Source organism: Festucalex cinctus, chromosome 4 (genome assembly GCF_051991245.1).
Source record: "Festucalex cinctus isolate MCC-2025b chromosome 4, RoL_Fcin_1.0, whole genome shotgun sequence".
In the NCBI taxonomy this organism is placed as follows: domain Eukaryota; kingdom Metazoa; phylum Chordata; class Actinopteri; order Syngnathiformes; family Syngnathidae; genus Festucalex; species Festucalex cinctus.
The window spans coordinates 12,022,582-12,040,117 of NC_135414.1; the positions used below are offsets into that span (position 1 = coordinate 12,022,582).

General features: G+C 38.7%; 1 protein-coding gene across 10 annotated transcripts in view; it reads right to left on the reverse strand.

The window, feature by feature from the left end:
• Positions 1-17,536, reverse strand: part of neo1a (neogenin 1a) — a 181,244-nt gene that overhangs the window by 52,007 nt on the left and 111,701 nt on the right. For all 10 annotated transcript variants that reach the window (XM_077518927.1, XM_077518926.1, XM_077518933.1 and 7 more), the window contains exons 6-7: positions 12,828-12,982; positions 12,561-12,681 (exon numbers count right to left, since the gene is read on the reverse strand). In XM_077518927.1, coding sequence (XP_077375053.1) covers positions 12,561-12,681; positions 12,828-12,982 — 276 coding nt within the window. The remainder of the gene's footprint in view (positions 1-12,560; positions 12,682-12,827; positions 12,983-17,536) is intronic.

Below are 17,536 nucleotides of genomic sequence, written 5' to 3' on the forward strand. Positions count from 1 at the left end.
TTTTAGGTATTCTTGGGTTGTTTACATTATATTGTCACCAACAAAATTATTACATTGTCTCACCAGCTATGTACATTTTATTAAATCAATGTTTTCTGAATGATGAAAATTAGGGATAGACCGATTATCGTCCAGGCCGATTATAGGTGCCAATATTTGCCATTTTGAAAAATATTGGCATCGGCCTTTTTACGACTCTGAAGGGTGATATAGCTGGTATTAGGGCTGCACAATATATAGAAAAAATATCGATATTACGATATCGGCCCATGCAATACGCATATCGCAAAGATGATGCAATAAGTTTCATATGGAATTTTATGCTTTTATCTGAATTTAACCAGTCAGCAGCTAATTTAAATTTGCACCGCCATACAATAGTTTAACTATGAATATATTGAGTTTGCTTATTTTGCTGCATGAAAAATGTCATTCTTTCAGTAGATCATAAAAATGTCATTTCCTTAGGTACATCTTAAATATCACAATAATATCGATATCGCTATATTTAGCAACTATATCACATATCGCATGATATTCCAATATCTTGCAGCCCTAGCTGGTATCTCACCGAGCGGTAAATGCTTGCGAACGAAGTGAATTTTGGGTTTTCATCAGAATTTGTAAGACGTTCACAGACCCTTTTTACTTGTTGACCTAGATCTGATTCAGATTGGTAGTTGGAACTGGCACTAAATATTCCACATTCAGACATCTCATACACCCACATTATACAGGACATGATTTGTAACAGGACACTTTTAAATCCATCCCCGATGTTAAGGAGTACTTCAGGACCTGGACTGAACTTTACTAGACTAACTTATCTATTATCTCCAAGATCGTAAAGCCACTGACTCAACTATTTGCCTAACAAGACGTGCTCGGGATGGACCACTCACGATCGCCACTGCATCTGCCAAGTTATGAAGAGTAACCGTTGTTGATCATATAATTTGACTTTAATTTATTTCCACTTGAAAGTAAATAAAGCATCAAGGGGCCTATTCACTAAAGGTTTGCGTCGCCTTTGCACCGCGCTAACCGTCAAAAATGGAGCAATTAGGGAGCGCCTAATTCACTTAACGCGCAGATGGGGAAATCCGTCACTAAGTGCTCTGCCGAACAGATTGCGTCATGGTGCACCAGTGTTATTTGCGCGTATGTAAATTAGGTAATTTGCATACATTTGACGCAAAATATGCCCACCCCAATGCAAATTAGACTAATTGATATACAGCGTCTAAATCACTAATGCCTGCGCAAATAGCCACACCGCGTTTGCGTGACACAAATAACGTTTTTGGAAAACATGTATTATCCTGACACAACCTCGATCCCGGAATCATGACAGCAGCGCATGCCATTTGCCGCACAACATCCACGGCAGATCACGCAGATAGAGATAGAGATAGAGATAGAGATAGAGATAGAGATAGAGATAGAGATAGATGTAGAGATAGAGATAGAGATAGAGATAGAGATAGAGATAGAGGTAGAGGTAGAGGTAGAGGTAGAGGTAGAGGTAGAGGTAGAGGTAGAGGTAGAGGTAGAGATAGAGATAGAGATAGAGATAGAGATAGAGATAGAGATAGAGATAGAGATAGAGATAGAGAGAGAGAGAGAGAGAGAGAGAGAGAGAGAGAGAGAGAGGAGAGGGAGAAATTGTTCTATGTTTGTTTTAAGACACATAACGTAAACCGGGCTGATCGGCAATGGCGGGGAGGCATTTTATGATCATTCTTACGTGTCAGATGCATACTGTACGCACACGGCAACTTCTGAAAATGTATTTTTTTTAAACGATCACACCAATAATTTGTACTTTATGAATGAATGACGTTGTTCTCTCTGCTCTCTACAGCTTAATGGCGCTCTAAACGCTTACTCTCGGTCCAACCTCGCTTTCTGATAATGTCATCTTTCTCGCAACTGTTACTCTAACAACCATGTTCTTGGCGCAAGTCCATTGCCATGTGTGGTAAATCAGGTGCAAATTTGCTCCAAGCTGTCAGTATTGTGGGCGTGTTTCCGCCGGTATATGATTAGAGCAATATCCTTAGTGAATAGGTGGGTAACTGGGCGCAGACTGCGGGTGCAGTTATGATGCAATATTTCGCGGTATTACCGGGCGCAGCGCATTCTTAGTGAATATGCCCCAATGTGTGTTAAATATCCCAGTTTGGGTGAGGACTACTGAGAAGTGTCATTCCAGCACCAGACAGCGGGTTGTCCACTGCCCGCTGTGATGCTTCTCCCTATTCTATTTTTAGCTTATGGAAACTGGGAGGTACAATAGAGAAAGTGAGGGTGGGCGCTAACAGGAAACATAAAAGCTTCGCTGGCGCCGCTTGCAGGGGTCAACCGCCTGCTGCTAAGGGAAGGGTGTGAATGGAAAGTGGTGGGCTACCTTAATTAACATGCCCAAAACGTCAGCTTGGCATCCTGGATGACTGCATGTTGGAGGACAGTGATATATAGTAATAAGTGCAAGTGTTGAAAGGAGTACAAAACAAAAACTAAGTCCCATTCAGGCGCGTTCTGCCAGGCATAAACTGTTTAGAACAAGACTGACCTTCAAGAAACAGCACTGACGCAGGTAGCCAAGGCTATTTGAGTCTTTCTTCTTTTTTTTTTCCTCATTTCAGGGCAAAACAACAGCAAAATTGGCACCCGTAACATTTCAGTTAGCACTTAGCTGACAGGCCGTTTATGAATAAAGCAAAGCTATTCTCCACGCTTGGATAAATACAACACATTGAAAAGTTCACGAGGAAAACAGCCGCTTTAAATGCAGAAATACACACTGGGCGGAAGCGGCATCTGTGAAAGACAGCCACAACAGAGTGCGTCTTTAACGTCTGCATAAACAACAATTTGGTAGCAGACCATTCTCCTCTTCACAATCAATTTAGGCTGGGAGGTCTATCATCAACATACACAAGTACGCACGCATGCCCATGGTCAAAAAAACACAAACACGCGATATGCTTGCATAACAGGGATGACATTTTTACTATGACTGAAGTTCACTTCAGAACGAAGAATTAAATATGAGCCATTAACCAATACTATTTTCTATTATGTTGACTCAATGATTAACTGATTCATATTCACTGAAGCAATCTCCTTCACTCCTGGCTGTTTTACTGGATTTTGACTGATTTTGCAAGGCCCACAGAATATTGTGTTCTATTGCTATAAAAACATACCAAAAGAAATATTAGTCTCTTCTTTCATCAGGAAAAAAAAGTATACTTCTATCTGTTTCCGTTTTGCAGGATTTTGCATTAGAATATAGCCAAGTTTCATCTTTATTCACAAATCTATTTAGAACTGTGAGTAAATGAGTTTTTTTTTTCAACAAGGTCCTCGTTGACCTCTTTTGCTCTGCTACCACCTGCTGGCTGTTTGTGTAATAACTACCATTTCTTCAGCCGTTATTTGCAGTTAAGAGGCTGCATCAAAGCCTTCTGTATGCTCTAGCATAAAAACATTTTTTTTTAAAAAGCACGTATAGATACATCTTTGGGACAAGTGAAACAGTTAAAAGAAGAGAATTCCCACAAAGGTACGCCTACGTAAAGAGTAGAATATAGAGATTGAAATGGAAGTCAACCTTAAACATTTCTTGACAGTAATATCTTATATGTGACGTCACTAGTCTAAACATGATATTATGATTAATATTACATTTGTGAATATGAGTTATGAAGCAAAACTTAGCCGTTTTTATCCATTTCAGGGGGCGGCCATTTTCCCACTTACTGTCGACTGAAGCTGACGTCAATGTTGGTCAAGTCTCAGGGAACGACCAATCACAGCGCAACTTCAGAAAAAAGATGTGATGTGATTGGTTGTAGCCAGCTGTGATGTCATCTTTAGTCGACAGCAAGTGGCAAAATGGCAGCCCCCTGAGATGGATAAAAACGGCTGGATTTTGCTTCGTAAGTCATATTCCAAAAATGTAATATTAATCAGAGTGTGACTAGTGATATCACATATAATATATTATTGTCAAGAAATGTTTAAGGTTGACTTCCGCTTTAAAGTGAAAAGCGTAAAAAAAAACCCCAAAAAACAGTTTGGCTCAATCTACAATATGTCAGTCATCGTATGAAGGCCTTGACATTCCCAGCTGTGACTCTAAGTGAGCATATTGTTATGTCCCAGCAGAGCCTGACATGCTTGTAACAGTTCCATTTTGACGCTAGTGTCTCATGTTGAAGTTACACGTTTGATGGCATCTGACCGGTGTGTGCTGCGCCGGCGTGTTCACACGTTCGCAGCACTACGGGTTTGCCTCCTGCTAGCCCAGCAGTGACCCTGCTGGCAGATGATGGAGTGCACAGTATTCCTGAAGGAGGCCTGAGCTTTTATTCAGTGCTAGTCAAACTGGAGGAAAGGATCTCTGAGCAGCCCATTATCAAGTCTTGATTTGAACAGGGAATAAGGGTGGTGAGCAAAGGCGGTGGAGTGCTCGCCCATCTGCTTCCTGTACTTGTGCCTTTTAAAACTAGTTTTACGGCTTTGTTTATAAAATCTTGCTCATCATTCATTACATTTTATGTTGCAAAAGCTTGCAAAATATCCTTCCTCCCCCCTTTTTTTGCACTATATCATAATGACACAAACGGCACTGAGCTCCTCCCAACCATCTCTTTTTAAGGAAGGTGTTTACACTACAGTGAAGCGCTGCTATATCATCGTTCATTGTTGATGGCCCTGCTATATCGTAGATTTTTATGATATCGTTTTAATAGTTTTTTTTTAAATGTACAGGCAAATCCCAATTTAGAATCAGTGTCTTCAGTGTCTCACCACATTGTGCTGCACATGCGGTGTAATGGAAGAAGTAGCAGAGAAGGTCACCAATTAAACTCCAGTCAAAGGTGTTGTTCCCACAGAGCAGAGAAAATGCTGTTTGTATGTACTGCTCCATGTGTAAAGATGTAGGGTGCCGGCAGATAACATTTTTAATAATAATTAATCGTATGACTTAAATAGTTCACTCACAGTTAATCACAAATTTGATCCATCCATCCATCCATCCATTTTCTTGACCGCATATTCCTCACAAGGGTCGTGGGGGATGCTGGAACCTATCTCAGCTGGCTTTGGGCAGTAGGCGGGGGACACCCTGGACTGGTGTGCCCTCCAATCGCAGGGCACACAGAGACGAACAACCATCCACACTCACAAGCACACCTAGGGACAATTCGGAGCGCCCAATTAACCATGCATGTCTATGGAATGTGGGAGGAGACCAGAGTGCCCGCAGAAGACCCACACAGGCACGGGGAGAACATGCAAACTCCACCCAGGAAGGCCGGAGCCTGGACTCAAACCCGAGTCCTCAGAACTGGGAGGCGAACGTGCTACACAAATTTTATATCTGTTCTAAATGTACAATAAAATGTAGAATAAGTTTTAATACTTTTGTTAAAAAAAAAGTGGAAACAATGTTAAATAGAAATATGGCTGCATATTTTAGTCTGATACTGTAATTTCATAATAAATAATAAAACAGAGTTAAAATTAAAAAGATGTACTATACTGTACTATTAAAAAAAAAAAAACGAGTGTTATATTAATTTGTGTTGGTCATTTTTCTGCCACTAGATGGCATAACTGCATTTGTAAGACGGTGACAGCTCAGCATTTTTCTCTTCATATTAAGAGCTATCTAATCTTTAACATGAAGTAACGTCTTTGCACATTTTTAATTTGTTCAATACAACTTGACCCCAGTATCCACAAATATATGCATTATTAAATTTATTACTCCTAAATTTTGTTGTAGATGTGTCTGCTGCGTTGGAACTGGAATTCCCCCAGTAGAGGCTTTCCAAGTAAGGACCGGTCATTAATCGAGCGTTAAAAAAAATTTGTGGTGTTAATGGAACTTTAAATTAACTCAAAAGTAGTGCACTAATTTCGACACCCCTAATAAAAAGTAGTAAAGGTTACATTTGAATTTATTTCCGTTCTATGACATTTTACATTATATGTTAGCATTAAGCTACCTCATTTTAGTAGTTATATGGTTTTGTTGACATACATTTCAATATACCATGTTTTCATTTCTTCTGCTCATTTCCCTCTTCTTTTCATTTGCTCCAAGTAATGTTATACGAACAGTCACAACACGTGCCATGGAATACTTTGATAAGTGTGTTTCAATAGTTTATATATGTTTTTTAAATGTAGGAAGGGCTAAAACTAGATAAAACTATACATTTTTTTTTTTTTTTTTTTTTTTTTTTTTAATATGGTCACATCACTGATTTCGTCCTGATCACATCTTTTAAACAAAGAGTGGAACAGGATGCTGTCGTTGCACTTGTACATATTATGTAAATTTTGCCTATAAAAAGTGTACATTTGCCACACCACGACTATGTCCAGTGGAGTCAAATTTCACAGTAAAAGGTATTTAAAAAAATCAAGAGGTCAAACAGTTGGTCTGCATGTTGCTTCTACTATTTACCTGGAATTTGTGTCATTTTGCTACTGTCTTCTCTGTACACAAACAATGCTGCACAAGTATTCCAAAAAGCACATTTTTAATCATGGGGCGACCGCAAAAATGGAAGAAAACTAAATAATAAATAAATGCTCATAATGTTCAGAACCACAACAGTGAATATACTCTAGGCTGCTCAATTCACATTTCCAAACAGAAGTGGTCCATGTGGAATTAATTACTGTAGTGTTTGGACTACTGCAGACAGTTTTAATATTTAATTGTATTTTTAACAATAGCACAGATTTATCGCACCAAAAAGGAGGTGTATTACAGTCAGTCATCCATTAAACTGAGCTATAGTATTTTCTTGGTCATTTTTCTATGCTAGGTGACCCACATGATGCTAATATACTTTGCAAACAGAGAAATGGAAGGAGTCACAAGGAGTGGCAGTAAAGGGACATCTCCATTTCACTGTGGGAGTCTAGCACACCTCTGATGGGATGGGAGGACAGGGAATTTCTGTTTGTTGTCATGTCTAACAGTGGGAGAGTTAAGAATGTGACCATTAGCATAAGTAAATGAAGGATGGCAAGATGAAGTGACTTGTTATCAAACAGTCGGTCATTTTTATTTAAAACATGTTGAACCGTAACTAGCCTGCTGTTGTGCAGAAGCAGCAACGGATTTTATTTTCTTTTTTTTAATATATCATGTGTCATGGATGCTTACACATTTAGTTCCATTCAATTCAATGTCATATTCTTGGAACATATGCAGCTTAAAGAGCTTGAGTGCTCAGAGCTGAACTACCCAAACTGAACTTTGTGCTTGCTGGTGTCACAGTTGCCTTGGTCACAAGCAGGCAAAATGTCAAAGTACATTTTATGGAAGATGAGGGCTTAAGGGACACAGGCTCAGACAGGGATATTTACATACACTAAAGGATATTTAAAAAACAAAAAACAACAACACAGAAAACGGTAAAGAGCAGCCTAAAAGGCTCCACTCACATTTTGTTTATAGCTAAGGGCAGATTTTCATGTCATTCACTAATCCAGTTACTTTTGTGATAAATTTAAAATACATCATCCATTGCAGCGTTTGACATCCCTATTTTAAAATTACAAAAACAGTATGTTTAAAACTACATATGCAGTTCGCCACTATTATTATCTATTAATAGCATAGCCTGCACAAATGCTGAATATGTGTCTCTGCTTTAGATTTCCAAGTACTAAGCAAAAAGCAACTGCACTGCAAAGCATGGGTATCAAGTAAAATGCAGTGCCATTTGATCAGCCTTGGATTTTGTACCATCTGTGGAAATCATTTTAATGACTGCTTTGTCTGACCTCAAAGTTGAAAAACATGACCAGTTTCCTCGCCAAGCTGTAATTGACAACTGCCAGAATATCATGCACAAACACTTCACAAAATTATGTGGCCGGAAAAGTTTGCAAACGACTGCAGGACACTATCGAAATCAGATGCGAGAAGAAGACCTTAAATAACAGCAGATGAGGAAATTTAGATTGTGCTCAGGCAGTACAAATAGCTGAGGAAAGGACTGGCCAATCACCAGAATATTGAAGTTAGATTATTTCTAACTGCTCTGGACTAAGGCTGGACTTGAATTAATTGAACTATAGTTAGCTCGTGTTCTAATAGATCTAGACTACACATACAGGGGGTCCTCAAAACACCTCTAAGCCATAAATACCAAACAATCAAATGAAAAACAGCAAGAGTGGTAACTCAACATGCCTTCCTGTGCCGTGTGACGTCATATTGTCTATCTTTAAATGTCGTATGTTGGGAACCTGACGGGATGGCGGTCCACTGTATTCAAATGTCAAGAATGTGTGTTCCTGGGAAGAGCCATCTAAATGTTTGCTTCCTTTGTATCCCACTTAAAAAAAAAAAAAAAAACACATCATAACACAAGTACTTCCGCCAAACAACCAGTCTGAACATGACCACTTTACAAGAAACATTACCAAGCACCTCCTTGGCCTCTGTGAAACAACATAATTAGGTCCCCTTAATGTCCACTTTGGGCATTTGCTTTCTAATGGACTCACATCTGTTTGCAACTAGTTGACCTATAATGCACATGCAGAATGTTCAGGATCATTTAGACCTCTCTCTTGAGTTTCATTTTGGGAAACCTGCACCAAAACTGTGTCTTTGAATGCTGCATATTTGCTGGAGTGACAAGAAGTGATTTGCTTTTTAATTTCTTAAATTTGCATGAAACTTAACCAGTGCAGAACTCTGAGGTTTAAAGCTGCTCAATTCAGGAAATTGAATTTCAAATCACAACTGCCACGTGTGGCCGAAAAATTTAACTGCACACTCCCTTCTTCACGTACACAATGCACACATGACGTCACATTTGCAGACAGAGGGCGGGAAATTCAAACCAGAATCCAGTCTGAAAACTATTGGCCAGTAGTGTTAATTTTATCAACCATTTTTAGATTTAGTATTAGTACAGTTTCAGTCACGCTTGTTAGTTTTTTAACTGATTTGTTCCCAAAAATTGACTTTCTATTTTAAATGTTTTATGTGTCCCAAAGACGTAGTTATATGTGTTTTTTTTTTATTCTAGAGCATAGAGAAGGCTTTGATGCAGCCTCTCAACTGCAAAGAACGGTTGAAGAAAGAGTAGCAGAGTAAAGGAGGACCAGGACCATGTTGAAAAAAAAAGCTCTATTACTCAAAATTCTAAATAGATTTGTGAATAATGATGAAACAGGTATATTCTAATGCTAATTGCTGCAAAATGGAAACAGATATACACTTTTTTTCATGATAAAAGAAGAGACTAATCTTTCTTTTGGTAGATTCCATGTTTTTATAGCAATAGAACACAATATTCTGTGGGCCTTGCAAAATCAGTCAAAATCCAGTAAAACAGTCGGAAGTGAACGGGATTGCTTCTGTGAAAATGGCTGCGAGTGAATGAGTTAACATAGTTAGTCAACCTCATCCATTTTTAGTCGACTACAAAACTAGCATTTTAGTCTTCATTTTAGTCCAAGAAAACATATCTTTATTCATCTGTTTTTTGTCAACAAAAACTGTCAACATCTTAGGCTAGTCAGGACAATAATATCAAAGTTGAACATTTCGGATCAAAAACTAACATAAAACATAACAACTTGACACACAATTATCGGATATCAACAAGTGGCTACTACGGCTACATGCTATGAGCTAGTAAATTAGCCAGCATTAGTTAGCGGTTGGATTAACATTATTGTTGGAACGTTAGAGCCGTTGGATTAATGTTACGCTATAAATATAAATTACTTTTTTTTTTTTTTTTTTTTAAATCTTGCACCACGTGAATCCACCTTCTGTCTGTCCCATGTGTTTGTACATGTGCACCCGCTAGCTGTAGATTTGAAAAGGGGTGTGTCACATGACAGATTAGCAGAGACAAGATTTAATATAATTTCTGTCTCGTTTTTGTTCATGAACTAAAATGTCCATAGATTTTAGTCCAGTTTTTATTAAGTGAAGTACATTTTTGTCTCGTCTTCATTAGTCGACGAAAATGCATACTGATTTAGTCTCAGTTATTGTTTTTTAATGAGGGTTTTAGTCCGGTGAAAAATGTGTGTTGACAAAATTATTTTTGTATGGTTTTCGTTGACAGAATTAACATTATTGGCCAGAGGCTTGCAGGAGTAGGCCTACCCATTATGAACAGCTATGGTGTTAATCTGCTAATTAGAAGATGTTTGAGTCCTAAATGATCAAATAAAAAGGCTATTGTGATATTTTTGTGCAAATTTCTACATTGAGCAGCTTTAAGGGCAAAATAGTTTCAAAGGGCACATAACTGATAACATTCTAAATCTACAGCTGACAACTGACCTTTGACAACTTTGACCTTGTGAGGATAAACTACAAAGAATTGGAGCAGGCAGAGTGAAGAGTAGACGCAAAGATAATGATCACTAATGACTATTTGGCAGGTTTCTGCCGCTGGCTGTTCTTGATTTGCCTGTAAAGCCACAATTCTACTAGGCAGTACAACTCATTTTGTTTCCTTTAGAATAATAAATACAAATGAAATAACCTCTGATAAGATCTGTGCTTCCACTGCAGGCGTGTAGGCTCAGCTGAATAGTAATAGCTGCGTGAGCTGCGAGAGCTACGTCGAATTATAGTACTGCAACAGTGTGTACCTCAGGAGATAATTCAAGTACAGCAATGACAGCGCAGAGCAGTGTGTTGAGATTATCTCTAGACAACCATACTGCTGTCATCATCACATTATAAAGGCTGACTTTTGTTTTCTTCTCTCTTTTTTTTTTTTTTGTCACGTTTCGGTTTTAGGGGGTTGGGTTTTGGCTTAGTTTGGGGTGCTTATGTTGTCTTTTTGTCCGGTTTTGTCTCCCCTCGTCTCGTCATGGTTAACCTCGTCCACCTGTGTGTGTCTCCCCTCCCCGTATGTGTTGCTAATTAGTGCCCTCTGCCTGCTGTGTTTCCCAGGTGTGTTTTGTTAGTGTCTCGTTAGTGTGTTATTTAGTGAGTGGTGTTTGTTCATGCGTTGTGGGAGCATTGTCTTGTCTTGTCTTGTTTTGTCCAGTTGAGGTGTGCTAAGCCATGTTAGTAGTGTCAACGTCTGGTCAAGTTTCTCAACGCCTGGTCAAGTGTCTCCACGTCTGGTCAAGTGTCTCCACGTCAACTCAAGTGTCTCCACGTCTAGCCAAGTCGTCCTATCATGCCCAGTCTGTCCTGCCAAGTCTGTCCTGCCAATTATGTCCTGCCAATTATGTCCACCTTCTGCCAAGTCTGTCCTGCCACGTTTGTCCAAGTCATGCCAAGTCTGTCCTGCCACATTATGCCAAGTCTGTCCACGTTCTGCCAAGCATGTCCTGCCACGTCTGTCCATGTCATGCCAAGTCTGTCCACATTCTGTCAAGTCTGTCCACGTCCACGTTTTAACCAGTCTGCTCCCGTCCCGTCATGTCCGTCACCATCTTGGTTGTAAATAAAGGTTCCCTTCCTATCTGTCTCCCTGTCTTGTTTCTCCACCATTGGGTCTATCCACCACATCCATACCCCACATATCCTGACATTTTTTCTACTTAAATTTAACGGTAACATCAAGTGACAATAATTTGTTAACCAGTTAATACCGAGTTTTTACCTTTAATGGCCCGCACTCAAAAGGTTTCTACAAAGGTTTGCTATTTTGGGAGCTGTTGTAGTAGAAACAGCAAACTGCAAACAAAAATAAGTCGTCTGCCTTATTGCTTGGAGAAAATCAGGGCTGACTTCTGACTGACTTGTACTGTTTTTGCAGTGTTAGCACTGATACTATGCCCTATTCTGTTTGTTTTTGTTTTTGTAGAGCGATTCTAACTGGCCCTGCGGCTTAGAATAGGAACGTCATCAACTTGCAAATGAGGTTGAATTTATGTTCGACTACATTTCCGCTAATGTTCAGAGGTAATGACACAAGAACTAACATATTCAAACATTTTCCATAAGTCCATTTTCCAGCATGTCTGATGTTATGAGCCACTGCGCCTCGTTACCCAGTGTGAGAATAAGAGTAAAGCATATTTTGGCAGTGTACAACTGGCGAGGCCGTATCACCTTTACAACATTGAATAAAAGTCCATATAAAAGATTGAATTGGCAGCATCCAGACGCTTGCCTTCATTTCCACATTTCTGCAACACTTCATATCATTTAGTTCTGGTTTTGTTGTTTCATTGTTGTTTTGTTGTAAAATTAGGTCAAACCAAAATTCAACAATTTCATTTACTTTTATCACTTTTCAGTACACGAAATGTGCACAACTGCCAACCGTAAATGAACTTTAAGTAAGAAAGAAAAAAATGTTCCTTGAGAAGACTATTGGACTTTCTGCTTTAATAATGGTTTATAAAAAAAAAAAAAAAAACTGCAATGAAACACTGCTCTTCTTTGTTAACCTAGAAAAACGATCCTTATCAGGTCTAATAATTTTTTGTCAACAGATGTGCTTAATCAATCTTTGATGATCAGTCATTTGAATGAATTTAATCTGCCTTGAACAGAAGTTGGTATTTGTGGTGCGTACCGTGATCCAAGATGATGAGTTGGGCGCTGGATTGAATGTTTCCTGCATCATTTTCTGCCAGACACTGGTAGAAACCCTCATCAGACTTGACCAGGCCCAGAACCTGGAGATTATGTTCCTTCTACACAAGACAGCAAAATGGAGAAAAGAAAGGAGGATGTCACAAAAAAAGATAGAAGCAAATAGAAGAGAATAAATAAATAATAGCACCACCAAACTGCAGTCAAAATATAGAAAGTTCCCACCAAAGAAGAAAAACGATCTTACAATAATTTTGAAGTAGTCACTTGGAATAACAGCGTCGCCATTTTTCACCCATTTCACCGTGGGGGCCGGTGAACCTGTGACTTCGCACTCAAACACGATGTCCATGGACTCATGGGCGTAAATGTTCGCCGGCCTCTTCACATATTGGGGAGGAACTGTGGAAGATAGGCAGTGGTAGAAGTGAAAAGATTTTTTTTTTAAATACTCATTTTATTTTGAAGCCATTGTCAAATCTGATTAGAACTCCGTGCTATAATATTTGGCAACAAATGAACAAATCCAAATATGTTGCCTCCTTACATGCCAAATTATCCATGAAAGGACAGCAGAAGAAACAACTGTCTAATCTAATAGCACATATTATGCACCTGTGACTTTTTCAGCAGATGCTCCAACTAGAAAATCTGATTTCAATGATCAACATCTTTTCCTTTTTCTTTATTACGCAACAGAAAAAAAATTACGCCAAAAAAAAAAAAAAAAAGGCAACCTTGCTATCAGTGCCGTGCGTCAGCATGTAACTCAAGCTGAGGTGAACACTTACATATGTCTCCTAGTTCTGGTAATGAGAAACAGAGAGGAGTTATTTGATGTTCTGCAGCCAAGCAGCAGCTCATCAATCACAAGGTCAGATGGAACACGTCCTCTGTATATAATTGGACCGCACTGTACATGAATGTGAGGAGAGAGTGCAAGACTCACTGTGCATGGATGGGCTCTGTGTTTAGTTGCATTGACTGATAAGGCAACGAACGGACTCACTGACCAGTTCCTGGGTGTAGACCTGAAATTGCTATTAGCGTCTAATTTGTTTTTATCCAGACAACTTGATATTAGTGGATGTAGGTGGATAAAGATTGATTCTGGCTTTATTATTCACAGGTTTGAGGTCAAGTTGTCCTCAACCTGGTGAGACCACTGTAGCTAATTACAGTTACAATTATTGACCAAGTACTTATCGTACCCACACTGTTTCATATTTTGCAATCTGACAACCACAAACTTTTGTGTTTTTTGACTGAAGATTTTATGTTATCAGCCAAGACTGAGGAGAACATTTAGAACCTTTACTGTCAAAAGAGCCGTTTTCGGGCAAATAAATAAATCTGTTTAGAGCCGCAAAACATTTCAACATTATGATGAACGAAATAGTGTCTAATCTACTGAGGGCCCAAGTTCTAATTAGAGCTGCACCATAACAGACAAAATATGCAGTATCCAATACTTTGAGATTAATTTTCTTCTACCTATACTCTACTGCTTTTTGATTTTTTTTAAATGCCTTTTTTTTTCTATCAATTTTCTGAATGTATTTTTTTTTGGGGGGGGGGCATATTTGTGGACATTTTATGGTGATTTGGGGGATTTATAGTTGCATTTTAAATGTTTTGTTTTCTGACCTTTTTCTCCCCCCTTGGCAATTCCAAAGATATGGGGGTGGCGTGGCTCAGTAGTGGTCATCTCCCAACCCAGAGTTGTGGGTTCGATCCGATGCCATTGTGACCACCTCGAAGTATTCTTGAGCAAGATACTGAACCCCCACAGTTCGTCCTGATGCTGAGTCACCAGTAGGTGAATGTGTGGTTGAATGCAAAGCGCTTTGAGGGCCTTGTAAGGTGAAAAGCGCGATATAAATGAATGCCATTTACATTTTATGGTCATTTTCAGGATCTGTTGGACATTTTATGGTTACTTTTTGAGCATTTTATTTTCTGCTATTTTTTTTTTTACTCTCAATTTCATGGGATTTTAATCATTTTATGGTAAATTTCTGCTTTTCCTCTTCCTTTTTGAACATTTTATGGTAATTTTTTTTACATGTTTATGTAATTTAAAAAAAAACATTTTCATCTAACTTTTGTCTCTTTTTTTCTAACATAAAACGTGGATTCTGACATGTTTTTTTTTTAATTTAATCATTTTAAAACTAAATCATTAATTAATAGAAATATATTTTCTAAAAAATAAAAATAAGCATGTAAAAAAGTTAATTCTACAATTTATTATTTATTTAAGATCCACAGGGAACCACATTAGAGGGACTAAAGAGTCACATGTGGCTTGAGAGCCGCAGGTTGCAGACCCCTTGGAGCGTGGAACGTTAATGATACCGTTTTCAAATTTTCTGGCCATTAAAAATCTGAAAAACGTGTAGTGCGTTTGTATACATCCTCACTCTGTCAATACTTTGTAGAGCCACCTTTCTCTGCGATTTACAGCTGCAAGCCTTTTGGGGTATGTCTTGTAGAGTATGTATGGGGCTTTGCACATCTAGACACGGAAAAATATGGTCATTTGGTTTTTGCAGAATACAATACATCAAACATTCTCAATCATTTCTGCAGCTCCTCATGAGTGAACACCTCTTGGCTGCTTCTTCAACCAGTACTCTCCTCAGTTGCTCTACCATTTGAGGTGGGAAGTCATATCCAGTAACGTCTACAGTTGTGCCAGACTTTTTCACTTTTTTGGATGATCAATTGAAAAGATACTGGAGATGTTCAAACTTTGCGATACGTTTGAAAACCATGCATTATTTTCTTTCCACTGTCCAATTATGTGCTACTTTGTGTTGGTCCAGCACATCAACAAAGCTTCTTTCCAAACTCGGTCTTCGATGTTTCTCTTCTCCAACACAGCTGAAGCTAATCAGCAAGCTCTGCATAAGCCCGATAACGATCCAGTTGACTGGAACAGGTGCGTTGGAGCAGGGAAAGCAAAACCTGCAGGACTAAAAGGCCCTCCAGGACAGAGCTTGACACACATGATTTAATGTTAAAATTACTGAGACAAAATGAAATCAATTTCATAATCTGTTATGTTAATTTCTAGGGGTGTGAATTGCCTAGTACCTGACGATTCGATTCGTATCACGATTCACAGGTCACGATTCGATTCGATTAGTGATGGCAAAATGAAGCCCCGTAAAGCAGTGAAGCCCTGCATTGAAAAGCTTCACACACACGTAGGGGCTTCAAGATGATTCATTTCCTCGACTACGCCATCATGTGGACAGAAAAATGTATAACATGCTTGGTGCATGCAATAAAATGGTGGTGTGTAAATCATCCTCTAAATACAAAAGAATATATATTTGAAGAGTGTTTTAACATGAATTGTTCTGTGTTACTTTGTCTATGTTTGTGCTTATGCAACAAGTGAAAATGTGAAAAAATGAGGTAAAATAAAGTGCTTCTTCATTTTTATTTAAAAACAATATTTTTTCCAAAGTTTTTGGACTCAGGCGGTTTCTTTTTGTGCATAGAATTTCACCTGCTTTTGAAAAAACTCTTTCACATGGTACTGATGAAGCAGGGGTGCATAGATATGAGACAGCAAGTTTGTATAAACTTGGAAGCGCATATTTCTGTGATTCCCAGTACTGAAGGGGATTTTCAACTCTGGGGATATTTTCTTCTCTTTCTTGCTGGTTCCTTGAACTCCATCGCAAAAAAAGAAGCTCGTCGTCGTCGGTCAAATCGAATGCAAAATGCAAAGAAGTACCGCAGTAAGGGACCCGAAAACACAAAAAGTGAAGGGGAATCCATAGCGTTTCTTTGCCGCTTTTATTTCGAACTACACTCAAACCTAGCGAATCATTTCCTGAATCAGTCACGTGGTACACCCGCTTCGCGGGGCTTCAAACGTCATCACGTACGTCATCGACACACGCATTGAATCGCCGTTCATGAACCACTCATCTACATTACTCGGCACACGCTTCAGGGATTCGACCCGAGAAGCACATCACTAGATTCGATACCGATTAATCCCGATACGAATTTATAAGTCGATTGTTGCGATTTTTTTTCATTCAAATTTAGAAAATACTAATCAGTAAGCTTGTAGAGTGTAAGATTTATATGAAAATGTATTATTTATTTATCTGAAATTTCAGTCTTATAGAGGTTGTAATCTGTTTCATGTTTGAACAGCATTAAAATAAAATATTAAGGCTTAATGTTCCGTTCATATAACATTCTTCCATGCTCAAGGTGTGAATCCTAACCCGAAGTCAGACGTTTTGTTGAATATTTTTCCATTAAAATTGGAAGTTTAAAAATCGATTCACACACACACACACACACACACACACACACACAAAAGGCAATGATGATAAGACGTTGAATCGGTAAGACTACCGAATGAACAATTCTGAGCTCTTTAAAAAAAAAAAAAAAAAAAAAAAAAAAAAAAAAAAATCGATTTTTTTTAATTGAATCGATTCGAGAATCGCGCGATGTAGTATCGCGATATATCGCCGAATCGATTTTTTTTTTTTTTAAACACCCCTATTAATTTCTATCTTTTGCAGGTCATCATCAAGAGATATGAGTGAATGGGTACTCATAGTATTATGAAAGGTTTTTGAGGTACACAAGATAAAAAAGGTTGGAAACCACTGATGACAGTCGAGAGAGGCCCTTGCTACAATTCGGTACGATAAAAGTGCTAAAACAGCCCCACATGTGAGATAGAAAAAAATCTAAAAGCTAAAATGACATGGTGTGACACCCCGAGTCGGTTTCCTGACCTTGAAAAGCATCAACTCCATCTCTTTGAGATTTTTGTGTTCAGTGTGTCACAAAGGTGGCAGAGCAGACAGACATTCTCGATGGAGGTAAGACGAGGAGCAAGCAAGTAAAGTAAACGTGGAGATACCCGATGACTGGCTCACCGCATGGAAGTCAGAAAAAAAGCACCATCCT